Source organism: Syzygium oleosum, unplaced genomic scaffold (genome assembly GCF_021117445.2).
Source record: "Syzygium oleosum isolate NSW1041296 unplaced genomic scaffold, Sole_v2.1 Sole_v2.03, whole genome shotgun sequence".
NCBI lineage: Eukaryota > Viridiplantae > Streptophyta > Magnoliopsida > Myrtales > Myrtaceae > Syzygium > Syzygium oleosum.
In genome coordinates this window covers 956,496-970,309 of record NW_026607487.1, presented here as the reverse complement: position 1 = coordinate 970,309, position 13,814 = coordinate 956,496, and the positions used below count along the sequence as shown (strand labels likewise).

General features: G+C 39.5%; 2 protein-coding genes across 2 annotated transcripts in view; both read left to right on the top strand.

Moving 5' to 3' along the window:
• Positions 1-1,819: 1,819 nt before the first annotated feature.
• Positions 1,820-13,814, top strand: part of LOC115669426 (probable inactive poly [ADP-ribose] polymerase SRO5) — a 30,451-nt gene continuing 18,456 nt past the window's right edge. Inside the window, exon 1 of the mRNA XM_056310220.1 lies at positions 1,820-2,210. The gene's annotated coding sequence lies outside the window, so the exon portion shown is untranslated. The remainder of the gene's footprint in view (positions 2,211-13,814) is intronic.
• LOC115662327 (probable inactive poly [ADP-ribose] polymerase SRO5) lies at positions 2,204-4,570 on the top strand. The gene is made up of 5 exons (XM_056310222.1): positions 2,204-2,907; positions 3,366-3,607; positions 3,719-3,855; positions 3,964-4,059; positions 4,532-4,570. Exons 1-5 carry the CDS (start codon positions 2,342-2,344, stop codon positions 4,553-4,555), a joined length of 1,065 nt encoding a protein of 354 aa, XP_056166197.1. The 5' UTR covers positions 2,204-2,341; the 3' UTR covers positions 4,556-4,570.

The following is a 13,814-nucleotide window of genomic DNA, read 5'->3' as shown; positions in this document are numbered from 1 at the left end:
ATGGTCTTGGCGAGAGGAAGAGTGTTTACTTCAGTTCGGTTCGATCCGAACTGATCCGAACCGAACTGAAATAAACCGAACTAAAAAAAAAAATTGGTTAATTTTGATGATCCGAACCGAAACCGAAACCGAACCGAAATGTACGAAATTTTCGGTTCGGTTCAGTTCGGTTCGGTTCGGTTCGTATCTCGGTTCGATTTTCCGGTTCGGTTCTGACATCCCTAAGTTCACATATGTGTGGTGGAAGGACTTTTCTAGGGCTGCAGCTTGACAGCACTAAACCTATCCCATGTTTTAATTTTATTCCTTCTTTACATGATGTGATAAACCCTATCCCATGTTTTAATTCTATTCCTTCTTCAACTAATGTAATAAACCTTATCCCTTGTTTTAATTATATTCCTCCTTTTGCTGATGTAATAAACCTATCTTAACTGGACGAGTAATAATTGTCCTTCCGTCTTAAGTAATTTGATGTTCTTGCTCGGCCAGAAGAGAACATATTCCTTTTCTTTTTCGTACATAAAATCGTTTTTACCTCTTTTTGACATCTTGGGGAGAAAAAAGATGCCATAAATATCGCTTGCTGTGCAAAACAAAAAGCAAATGTATAAATGTACTACACTGTCCAATTATTGATTAATAAAGTGAGTTGAAGGCAATCGATACATCCGTTGTTTTCATTATTGCAAATCGAAAGAGAACACTAGTGGATCCCATATTATTGTAATTGCACGAAACTCAATTTTCATATTATTGAATTTATATACACTTTACTTGATAGCTCGCATAAACTATGAAGAAATGATAGGCTGGTCATTACTTGAGAAATTTGTCTACGAAATTACATCAATTATTCTTATTTATCAAACAGCTCAATGTGTTCATAACAAAGTTCTTCGCTAGAAGCTTAACGTAATAGTTGAAGATGAGCCATATTACCTAAGCCGTTATCTACGAACCGACTTTCCAATAATTTGTTGACTTCTCTTTCTTGTCTCTCTCAACCACCCATTTTGCTTCTCCTTATCAAGAAATGTCTATTCTTTCCTCATAGGCAATGAGTTAGATGTCCACGCGAACCAAAAGAGGCAAATAATACTAAGAATTCGACACGTAACTAGCAAACAACCTGATAAATCGATTTAGCCATGAAATTCAAAAATATTGTGATGCACCTATTGAAGTATTCATTAGAAGTTGACATGTCACTTTTGTTTATTTTAAGCTAAATGGCAATCTTGGCTTCTTCTTAATTCAAAAACATCTGTACATTTTTCAATTTTAGTGCACAAATTGTCAATAATACTACGAAACGAAATTTTCTTGCTTAGTTCCCCGTCATAACTCCAGCACACATCAATAGAATGTTTATTTATGACATAATATACGAACATTTGAAGGCTTAATTAATTCTGCAAAGGGAAGACAAGATTTTCAATTTCAAGTTCCTGGTCATGCATGACACAAGGAAGACGATGTTTGATTATTAAACCGGCCTTGTTAACTTGTGCTGTTTTTGTTCGGAACCACATCTTCTTTGTTTAAATATTCAACAAGTACACTTAGATTTCCTTTTAATTTCAAAAAAACAAAAAGAATTCATTAATTGTTCCATAGCAGTGTTAACAACCGACACTGCCAGAAAAAAGAAAAATGAAGAAGATCGTAGATACAATACGTGGGCCGGTGGATGTGTGAGAGGCACGAGAGAGAAGGCTGTTCCGTTGGTTTTCTTCTTCAAAATCCTCCTCTTATAAACTCAAACACGCCTCTTCCTCTTATTCATTCAGAGAAATACTTTAAACCCTACTCTCATTCGATTTCGCCATTCACGTACTTAATCCATTGCAGACGTTACGCACACTCGCCGACCAACCACCATTTCTCTCGTTCCAGAAACTGGGTATGAGTCCTTCTTCTTCTTGCTTTGATCGGAATCTTTATCGAAGCCCACCGAATTCGATCTCCCGAAAGCCTCTATAAGCTTCCAGACATGCGCACCCTTGTTTCTGAGAATTAGATTTCAACTTTCTCATTTCGTGTTCGGTCGCTCTGTTTGTTTTCCATCTTTTCGTGCTTCACTCGAGGACCAGACCTCGAGAATCAGTCCTTTAGTGCTTTTGGTTGGCATTTCGTCAGGCTCTGTTTTGCAACTGCGATCACTCCATGGACTGAAAGCTTTGGGTCTTCGTTGGTTCTGTGTTTCGGTTGTTATCTGTTCAATTGGTACCATTTTGCTTTAGCTTTTCGTTCTAGCAGTAGTAAAATTTTTGTGAATCGCTTCGTTTTTGTTTGTTTTTCGGACACATATTTTGAGACGTTCCATCTTCGGTCAAGAATGGTGCACTGCATGAATCAATGTCGGTCACCAACTCTCCAGACCGCAAATCCTGATGCAGTAGCACTCGAATTCAACCGTCCGGCAATTGATCTCAATCGTCTGGCTCAGGACGATCAGATGGACGATCAGGATCCGAATTCATCCGTCTCCAATTGCAAGACTATTGTCTCTGCCGGTCAATCTGGCACTCCTCCGTTGCTGTTCATCAGCGGTGGGTTGATGGAACTCGGCGAGGGAGACAAGGCCTACCGCCTTATCAAGGAGAGATTTGTTTCAAGGCTAGCTGCGTTCGGGGTGCAAGTTACCTTGGTGGCAATCCACCAGAATTGCTACTCTGGTGTCTCGGCGAAAGGACGGGCTCAAGCGTTTCAGGTTCACTCGCAGGCAGTGCAGATGAAAGGTGGTGACAACACTGCCAACATAGTGCACGCGTGGTACGCGACCTCGAAGGAAGAAGTATCCAAGATCTTGTCCTATGGATTTGGCTACAGTGGGAAGCCTGAGAACAATGGCTTGTATGGTTGTGGAGTTTATTTGGCTCCTCATGATCATCTTCTCGAAAGGTACCGGAGTTCCTCTTCTTTTCCCTTTAATTGCGTAAACAATTGAGAGATACTATTTGAAAAATTGCAATATCATGAAGATATGTTAATTTGGCATATTATTGTACTTCCCTTTCAAGGTATGATCAATTAAATCAAATACAAGTAGTATATTTCTCGAGCATATGTGTCTTGACTCATGTTAGTATGATGTGCGTGTGATGATATAGGCCTTAGTTTCTTTGTAATGCTTTGGCAATGTTGAATCCGCCCTTAATAATTGCACAAATAAACGAGAGGTTAGGTTTGGAAAATGGTAATGTGATGAAGATATGTTGATTTAGCTTGTTAGTGTATTTCCCTTTTAAACCATGATCGGTTAAATTTATAGAACGTGCATGTTGTTTGCTGGCTCATGTTAAAATGTTGTGCATGTGATGATATTGGAGTTAGATAGTTTCTTTGTAATGCTTTGGCAGTGTTAAATCCGCTTCTATCGATGAAGATGGCCTGAGGCATCTTTTGCTTTGCCGGGTCATACTGGGGAAATCGGAGCTTGTCAGTCCTGGCTCGGAACAGTCTCATCCCAGTTCGGAGGAGTTTGACTCGGGAGTCGACGACTTATCATCTCCTAGGAGATACATTGTTTGGAGCACCCATATGAATACTCACGTGTTGCCGGAGTACATTGTCAGCTTTAAAGCCCCTTGTTGCTGGAGAGGTAATAAAATTTTCTTTCTCATTCATGCTTTTGCATCGACCATTTTTGTGTGTTTGACTTTGTCTGTTCAATCAACCATATTTGATGATTTGTGAGATAAATATGAAATAGGGTGCTTGGCAACTCCGGAGAAGTCATTGAAATCGACTTCCACTTGGATACCATTTCCGGTTATGATTTCGGAACTCTCAAAGATCTTACCTCCATCTCGTGTCAGTTTAATCTCCAAGTATCATAAGGACTTCAAAGTAAGTGCCACATCAGCATTGTCATCACTTGGTTCTTGGCGTTCAAGATTTGTTTTCTGCTTACCTTTAATTTTGAAATTAGCCTAACACATTATCATCATTTTCCAGGAGAGAAAGATTCCAAGGCATGAGCTGATACAAAAATTCAGGCAAATAGCAGGGGATAGGTTGCTGAGTGGAATCTTTGAAAATCTCAGAACTAAGGTGTGGATTATGATCTCTTTAATAAATAGTAGTTTGAATGCACATCTAGTCCTTTGATGTCAAGTCATGGATAGAGTGAGCTTAGGTTGCATCGAAATACATTTGATGATAGTTTTACATTGAGTTGATAGTGAAAACTGAAATCACCTCGAGGAATAATTGAAGGATAATTATTCTTACTGATTTTTACTGTGGGTGGGTTGGTTATTGTTCTTTTCTCGCTTAAGATATATACATTTACATTTGGCGTTAGGGTTATTGCCATTTTTTTCGCTATGTATTGTATGGTACCGTTCTTGGCATGCAAGTTTCTTTTTGATCAAGTATCTCTCTCTCTCTCTCTCTCTCTCTCTCTCTCTCTCTCTCTCTCTCGGCTATGGGTCATTGATTTAATATCATTCTATAGAGAACAAATATCGGTTTAGCATGGGTATACACAACAGAAGAGAGTATAATTTATTCCGTTTTGCAGCAATTTGGCGCGTCAAGCGGCTGATTATGGTACTGTGGCTGGACCTTAAAATGAATGAGGTGTAAGGCGTGTTAACAAGATCGGTTTTCATTTTGATGAATTCCTAGCACACATCAGTCCGAGGCAATGGTACACAAGATGTGGAGGAGGAGGCCCATCCGGCATCATAGATAGGAAAAAGAATCCTTTGGAACTTTTTTAATCTGCTGATATTGGAATATTTGTGTTTGCTTCTAATCATCAGCTATAGTTTTCTCCTGGTTCTTATGTCACATGACTATTTGTTTCCAATAGGGATGGAGACCTTTGGAATTTGTATGATTGTCTTTTGGAATATTTGTTTGCTTATGTTCCTGAGGCGTAGTTTTTTCTTGGTTTCTATGTCACATGAAAGCAAAACTTTTCTTTGTTTGACATGTTATGGAAATATTCATGGTATGATCTACACAATTATGTAGGAGATAATTACATTTCCATCTAATGACGTGCCACAACACGACCAAATGCTAGAAATTTTTTGGCAAGCCTTGATAAAAATGGTGGAATAGTGCTTTAGCTAGTAGGGTTTATGAGGCCTTAATTGCAATAATAAGCGATCTAATGCGGTGATACCAACCAGCTAAGCTTAGGTCAAGGTTTGGGTTGGCAGAAAATGATTCCTGTAATGCCGTTTTGGCATAGGCATGGTCACTGGGGTCTAGAATCCGACCTTGAGGGATTTTGGCCCAGCTGAGTAATCGGGCACAATTGTTGGGGAGCCAAGCATGGGCACTGGGGACTTAGTCACAATGTTGAGGGACCTAGGCCCAGCTTTTGAGTACCGAGCCTAGCTGTCGAGTAACTGGGACCGACCTCGATGGACTTATAGCCTTAGTGCCAGTGAATTGTGCGCGGGTGCTAGGTACCCGAGCATGGAACCTGGACCTGAGCATGGGCGCCAGTGAATTGGGCCCGACCTCGAGAGACCCAAGCCGAACTACTATGGACTTGGGCTTGGCCTCTAGGACTTGAGCCCAACCGCTAAAGACCCGGGCACAAGTGTTGGAATTCCCTTGCTCGAGCGCCGAGGTCTCCGGTCTAAGCCTCCATGTCAAGTCAAATTTTCAAAAATTGATTTCTAAATTTTATAAAAGGAAATCATTTTCCTTAATTTCTAGCTAGGTTTTCCATTGATTACAAAAAGAATTTCGTTTAAGCGATCAAAATGTCGAAACATAATTTCCAATAAAAATTTTCCTGTGAAACAAATAGAACTTTAAAAAGAAAATAGTTGTTGGGAGTGGATTGCATTTTCTTCTTTACTTTCTTTTCTTTTATGGGAAAGCTGTACTTCTTTGCTTACCGGAAAAAGGTCTAATCCCAAACCACTCTTGCAGGTTTAGAATGAGGACAAAACAAGAATGACGGATTGATGAAGCCAACTTTGTTGTTTTCCTTATTTTTCCATTTCTTTTTTGAGAAATTATATAATGATAGGATATACTTTTCCTAGTCAGTGCGAAAATAGCAATTTCCAGCAGAAGAAGAAAGAATCAGGTATTTACTAATTAGGAAAAACCATTCATAGTACAACTTATTGTTGAAACCTAACCAACGACGCCGCCAATTCCATCCTTGACTAATTCAATCAAATTAAATTATCAATCTCAAATACCATAATTATTCTAAAGAAAGGTTGTGTTGATAAGATGTTATAATCTTAAATCCACTAATACTTTGCTTGGTTAAGTAATATCGGAAGGATAGTCATTGATACTTTGATAGGTACTATTTTGGTGGTGTGAATTTCAATTTCACTATAACCAAAGAGATTATATTACTCTTTTTATATTGACAAGGGTGGCGAGTGGCATCAGCGACAGCAACGGCACTGAATGTTACCGTAAGGGCCATCGACTATGGGATATTCAGTTCGAGCCATAGTAATTTCGCACTACTCGCAACTAGAAGGTCTGAGATTGACAAGCTTGTCACCACAGCCTTACCAAAATGCTAGTAACTAGGAAGTCTCACTATACAATGTATGTCGCAGCTAATCAATGAGAATGAGCCGTTCGAAGTCTTCCAATGATGTGAATTGAATGAGTGACCTTGTGCAAAAGATTAAATTACTCCACTAGACATAGTTATATACTTTGTTATGGGCCACAACTAATATTACTTGATCATTTTTCAGCGGAATAAAATGAAGATTTGAAATTAATTTAACTATAAAAAATTAGAGAGTTTCCACAATGAGTGATACTTAACTTGATTAAAAGAGATTTTTCAAAATTTAATTTGACTAAGAATGGAATTTTTTTTTGGTTGAAACTAAGAATGGAGTTTTTTTTATAGATTGTCCCATCTTTAACTTTCCTCACTTTCTGATTTATGCTCTGCCTATGCGGGAGTCGAACCCCGCATTTGTGATGCTAGCGTCCCCACCCCCGCAAACCCTTTGCCAATAGGGTCACGTGCCTACTAAATTGCAGTATTCATTAAACACATTGGTCCATGCTCAATCTCTTGCTCTTAAGCCCGCCTTTGAGATATTTGCTTCTTGAAAAGTTGCAGTATTCACAAAAAATAAATGATTTGAAAAATATTTTCTTAAAATTATTGCTCGTATCATTTACAAATGTGAATGAATGAAAAATATTTCCATCGTCCATGAAAATATTTAGATATAACTTATTATCTATAATTGTTCGCTCGTTTTACGACGAGGAATATCCTTCACCGAAACTTCGATTTTCGATTTTTATTAAGGTAGGTTCTGTGGCTTGATTACTAGGAGAGTTGTGATGAAAGATAAAGTATAACACAGGATTATATGAAGCAGATAGAAACCGAATGGACTGGAAATGGATTTGAGATCAACAAAGTTTCACACTACGTTACAATACTCCTATGAAAGCTGTAAAGGACTTGAAAGCTAACTAAAACTGCAGGAAGCTGTAAATGTAGGAACCAAAGGCATGAAGGAAACTAAAGCGCAAATAAGCTTGATTGATTTTGCATTGTTGTTGGTACCGTCTTCTTCTTTCTTCTGAGTATTTATATCTCTCCTTACCCTGTAATTTCTCGTCAGTTACTTCTATATTTCAAACTTTGAACTTTGGCGCTTCCAATAACTGTCCTTTCTAACCACGTTTATTCGCCAAAACTTGATCTCAACCGCTGTGATGACTTCAAATCTGGACAAGTAACTCTCTACAATGTGCTCGTGCTCACTATCCCCGCTTTCTGCTCATCACTTCCTGCTATCATGATTTATGTGGCTGAGCTGTGATTCATCTTTACTGCTTTTCTATAATGTCAGCATATTCCCGAAGTGTAAACTTCCCGAATTTCGGGAAAAGGTCAACATCCCGAAGCATAAATATCCCAACGTCCCGAACTATGACTTTCCATGTTTCGGTAAATATACATATTTTCGTCAGTTACCGAATTCGGGACATGATGCCATTCACGCCTGCTTCTCAGCCTGTTTCCGAATTCTATCGAAACGCATTTCAGAGGATGGCTAATTTCCATATACATCAAATTCGACATTAAAGCCGATTCAGCGTTTATGCCGATTCTTATTTTGGTGTCAATAGATGCCCCCTTTAAAAGGATTAAAAGAACTTTTAATTCTTTTAAATGCCAGAAGAAAAGACACTTACGTTTTATTCTTGCTGTCGCTTCGTCACCTCGCTTCGCGCGCTTTGCCCTTTTGTCTTCAAAACACTTCTTCTAAAAATCGTTCTTTTTTCGTTCCTTTGCATTCTGACCTCCTCGACTCTCTGCACTCTCTCTTGATATTCGTCTGAACCTAATGGCTTCAAAAGTTTCCAAGGATCAAACTTTTTCCTTTTCCGCATCAGACGCCCTTGATCGCTACCATTTATTTCGAGATTCCGAAGATTTCAACGAAGAATTTCATCTGTTCTCCGTGAAGAATGACTACGAGGATTCTTACATCCTTGGTCCAGTAGTTCACAATCATTTCTCTGTTCCAAAATGCCTTTCAAGCCACTTCCCACGTCACCAATTTGAGGTACTTTCAGTCCATGAATCATCTATCTTGGCATATCAATGGCATTCTCGTCCCCCTCGCCTTAGGGCTTTTTCCGACTTTGAGCCTGATTTCTATCAATGGTATCTTCGACTCCTTCCTTCTAAGGGTCCTCTTTGGGATACCGTTTTGATTCATGATGCTCTGCGTCTTTGCTGCTTTGATTACCACTTGAATCGTGAACTGATCGGAGCAATATCTTGTTTTTGGTCAACTTCTACTAACTGCTTCTTTTTCCCTTTCTCTCTTATGTCGGTAACTTTGCTTGATGTATACTGCTTTACTGGGCTCTCTCCTTTAGGTACAGACCCATCTACCATGTCTCTAGATTCTCGCTCAATGCTTGGTAAATTATCTGATTCTGAAATGGCTTATGGGGCATTCATAAAAAAGTACTTCAAGAAGGAGAGTATAGTTACCGACGAGGAGCATACTGCTTTTCTTTTGTACTGGCTCTGTAAATTCCTTTTCTGCCACCCTATAGTTAGGATTTCGAATGATTTTGTTGTTGTTGCCTCCGCTCTAGCATCAGGGACCTCATTGGCTCTAGGCAAAACCATGTTAGCCTTGCTATATCGGGGTTTAGCCCATGCTTCCTCCTCCATTGCTTCAGAAGAAGTTAGTGGGGGGTTTTTGGTGGTCCTCTTTGGCTTCTTCAAGCATGGGCGGCTTTCTATTTCCCTGCTTGGTTTTCTAAGGATCAAGTTATCCAACCCCTTTCGATTTCCATTCCTGACTAACCAGGCTGCCAGGCCTTGAGTAGGAAATTAATCCTTATTTCCGAAGAGCCATCTTCTTACCTTCGGTATTTATTTCTCAAATCTATTCTGTAGAAGAGAACCCATATTCCTTCTCTCCTTTCTTTGTTCCCCAATTCAAGTCCTACCTTCCTGCTTTCCAAAAAAATAGGAGTGACTTCTGGCAGACTGTTTTGACTTCTGTTGATCTTCCTGTAAGATTTTCAACAAAAGGTAGATTCGTTGCTAGTTTTGAAATTTACTCTCCCCAATACTGTGCCAGACAGCTTGGGCTAATTCAAGGGGTTCCTGTTCCAGCCCTTTATACTTTCTCCTTTGCTTCTTTTGATAAAATATCCTGCAAGCTGAAAGATAATCAACCTTTTGTTGAGCTAACCACACTGATTCGGGGTATTCACCGATTGTCTCGTGTTGCCGAATTTACTGGATACCCCAACCGTTCTTTAGCCGATTTTGACCTTTGGTGGGATGGTTATCGAAAGACCGTATTTTCAGATCCTCTAGATCAAATTCTCTTGAAGATAAGGGATGCCATTCCTCTTACAGTGTCAAAAACCATTGAAGCTGCAAATGTACCTTCAACTAAACCAACAGAGACTTCTAAAGGTAACTTGATTCTGTCTTTCCATATTCATGTATTTTATTTGATACTCAACCTTCAATCTGACTTTTTATTCTTACAGTCAGTAAGAAAAGGAAAGCTTCAGACTCACTTGCTCCTGCTCCAAAGAAAGTACCAGCAAAACGTAGTGTGAGGAGAGTGATTATTCGATCCTCAGAGTCATCTCCAGAAATTTCTCCAGTAGTGAGTCAATCTCCAGAACCCACACTTCGAGCTATGATAAAGCCACGCACTCCAAAAGGTAACTCTCATGCTTTACTTTTGGAGGTTATTACAACACTAACTTGTTTATCTTCTGATTAATCCAGGAACTCTTAAGACCTATCAGCCTAGTGCTGCTTCTCCTGTTTCTCTTCCTAGCAAGGCTCCTGCCTCACCAGCTTCCAATCCTTTACCAATGATTCTTGCTCCTTTGACAGAGGCTGAATTGATTCAAGAACAACCCTCTGTTCCAAATCCAAAAGAGAGTATACCACCAAAGGATACTCCTGCCCCTATTGTAGGATCTGAAACAGATCTTCCTTCATCTTTCATCGATAAAATGTTACTATCTTTTGTTTGATTCAAGATTTTATGCTGTCGTCTAATATACATAGGCCAACATTTGCAGTTACTGATGAGTCTACTCCTGCGCTTCAAGAGACTCCAATTTCTGAAGGAGCATTACTTGTAGTTGCTGATGAGCCCACTCCTATGCTCCAAGAGACTCCAATTTCTGAAAGAGCATCAAGTGTACCATTACTACCTGCTACTTATACAGTTACTGTTCTGCCTCCTTCCACATCTCGTGCTGTGCCCAGTCCACCTGCCGGGATAGAAATTTTTTCTCAGGCTGAACAGGCGAAAATGGAAAGGATATTAGCAGGTATTCATCCTAGCTCTTCCACAGCTCCTGATTCTCCAGAGTCCTCAACTTTATCAATGTCTGCCGAAATTCCCAAAGAAATAGCCAAATCTAAATGGGAAAAGCTCCTTAACTTATTGGAACATGGCTATGGAAAATTGATCAATGACTCTGATAAGGAACGCCAGGCAAGGATTATCTTCCAGGAAGTATATTATGGTAATCCATCCTTTGTATTATCTGAGCCTTTCCGGGACAAGATTGATCTCTTCGCTGTTGGCTTCGTGGACGCTGTGAGCACAATAAGAGTCAACCTTGATCAACTCCCTCGCCTTCTCTTTGGGGAAAACCGAGGACTGGCAATCCAAGATGAGCTAGCTCGTAAGCGTGAAGATGCTCGTCTTTTCTACAACAATTTCAAAGTTGAAGAGAGCAAGCTTCAACGCTTGGAGGCCAGGAAAGAAGAGCTTAAGGCAGAGCTGAGGATGGTGACTGTCCAATTAGAAGAACAAAAGCTCACAGTTTCGACCTTTTGTCCTACACTCAGGCGCAAAATGAAGCAGTGTCGGGAGTTGGAGAAAGAATTTGATGCTTCTATTGGAATGGTCAGAGTCCATGAAAAGAAGAGAGTTGAGATTATGTATGAAAACCATAGGCTTGAGACTGAATTGAGAGATTTTGTAATCGAGGCCAAAGCTCTATTGGCCAAATGGAAATAAATTGAAAGACCCGCTTGCTGGATTTTGATCTCCTTTACATTTACTTAATATCCCGATGATACAAATTCCCGACGCTGTGCTTTGTCCACATCAATAATTCAACCCTATTAACCAAATGTTAAACCTAATCTCCATTTGACTCCTTTGACATTTAAACCAACTCAAAGAAAATTGTTCCATTGCAACTTTCACAATTTAAAGGTCAACTAATAACCTTCCTTTTCGCTCATCCTCTTTGGAATTACTAACTACCGACTTGATAACTGTTTGTCCATACGCATAAACCACGTTCCGCCTCTATTTCAGTTCTCCAAAAATTCTGGCGCATTACTACCCACGATCTGCTCCATATCCTTTACCTTTATAACTGCCCAAGCTCACCAAATCTCTCCTGAGAACTTACAGTCATGTTCATGATGTCTTCACATGGTTCTTCATCTCAATTGCTTCTTTGGTCCCGATTACAAAGATGTCGCATTTCCCATGAAGGTAAATTTTCCATTGAACATTACCAGATTTGGGCTTTGACAACTATTTAACATGGATAACTTGTTTATTCCACTATCTAGGTGATCGATCCTTATGGAGGCGACTGCACGAATTACTGTTTCAAGGACATCATGCTTTATTATTGAATCACAAGCATAAGGTAGAAGTTACCGATTTGACAAACTTCTTCAGATCCAAAGTGTTTCTGTCTGCAGATTCTGCCTTCTTGGATCTGGTTTGGGAGCTATGCTCTTTATTCCCTGCTAGCTTTGATGAATCCGAACATAATGCGAGGGAAATTTGGAACTTGGAGCCTAATATTGTGGAAGCTGACGCCCTTCATCTTCAAATTGAGGAAGAAACTTCTCGATTACGAAATTCCAAAGAGAAATATGCTCAAATTCAGGACTCATGTACTCAAGCTAAAGATGACGTTGAGATGACACGTCAACTTCTCAATTTCCTTTCCAATCATCATCGCGTGGAGCGGAGGATACTCAGAGATGAAATTTCCCATGTTAAGTCTCTGGTTGAAGTTTCTTCAAACAAGTACAGGTAATTGCTTCAAGAGGCTTGGGAGAAATTTGAAATCGTCCGTTTTTATTCTCGTCACCTAGAGTATCTCGATGGACAACAATCTAAACTCCATCAGGATCTTGCCTTGCATTCTCATTATGTAGCCCAAAACCCCAAACTTGTTAATGACTTGCAGATCTTTGTCACCAATATTAGAATGTACTTTCATTTCGAATAAATAGATTAATTTCCTTGTGTTCCCAGATTGATGGATGATATTTCTTCAAGAATTTCCCATTTATAGAACGTGATAGTTCTTTTCCATTGACATCCATCAATCGGTATGCATTCCCACTAAGCATTTCGGTAACTAAATATGGGCCTTCCCAATTTGATGACCATTTACCGAATTCCCTGTTCTGGAGGTTAAATGGCAAAATTGCTTTCCATACTAAATCCCCCACAATAAACTGTTTGACCTTAACCCTTTTATTAAAAGCTCTGGCCACTCTTCTCTTTTGTGCAATCAAATGATCCAAAGAAGCCGCACGAACCTCATCTAGCTCATCCAAATTTATGTGCATCCAATCCCTATAATCTTCGGACAACATTTCGCTCTGCAATTTGACTCTTAAAGATTGTACTGTTATCTCCATCGGTAAAACTGCTTCTTGTCCGTATGTAAGCATATAAGGGCTGACACCTGTGCTTGATCTTCGTGATGTTCGGTATGCCCATAACACCGTCGACAATAGAACATCCCATTTTCTTGGATTTTCTTCTAGATGTTTCTTGATCAGTCCAATAACAATCTTATTAGTTGCTTCAGCTTGTCCATTCGCCTGGGGATAATATGGTGTGAAATAGACCATTTTGATTCCTCTTGATCGTGCAAATTCTATTACTTTTCTTCCAGTGAATACTGTTCCTTGGTCCGCAGTAATCGACTCAGGCAGGCCAAACCGATGAATTATATTTTCTTCAATAAACTTGATCACAGTCTTCTGTGTAATACTCTTATATGAAATGGCTTCCACCCACTTTGTAAAGTAATCCGTAGCCAATAAAATGTAACTATGCTTATGAGAAGAAGATTGATAGATCTTACCTATTATGTCCATTGCCCATCCCCTAAATGGCCATGGCTTTATGATAGAATGGAGCTCCATAGCAGGTACATGCTGCAACGGTCCATGCTTTTGACACGAAAGACATGCTTTGGCATAGTTGATACAATCCTGCATCATTGCTGGCAAAAAATATCCATACCTTTTTAACAGCCATCTCATCTTG

Coding starts and splice junctions, on each gene's coding strand:
- LOC115662327 (XM_056310222.1), top strand. CDS start 2,342: ATGGTGCACTGCATGAATCAATGTCGGTCACCAACTCTCCAGACCGCA. Junction 3,608..3,718: donor AGCCCCTTGTTGCTGGAGAG/GTAATAAAATTT, acceptor AATATGAAATAG/GGTGCTTGGCAACTCCGGAG. Junction 3,856..3,963: donor AGTATCATAAGGACTTCAAA/GTAAGTGCCACA, acceptor ATCATTTTCCAG/GAGAGAAAGATTCCAAGGCA.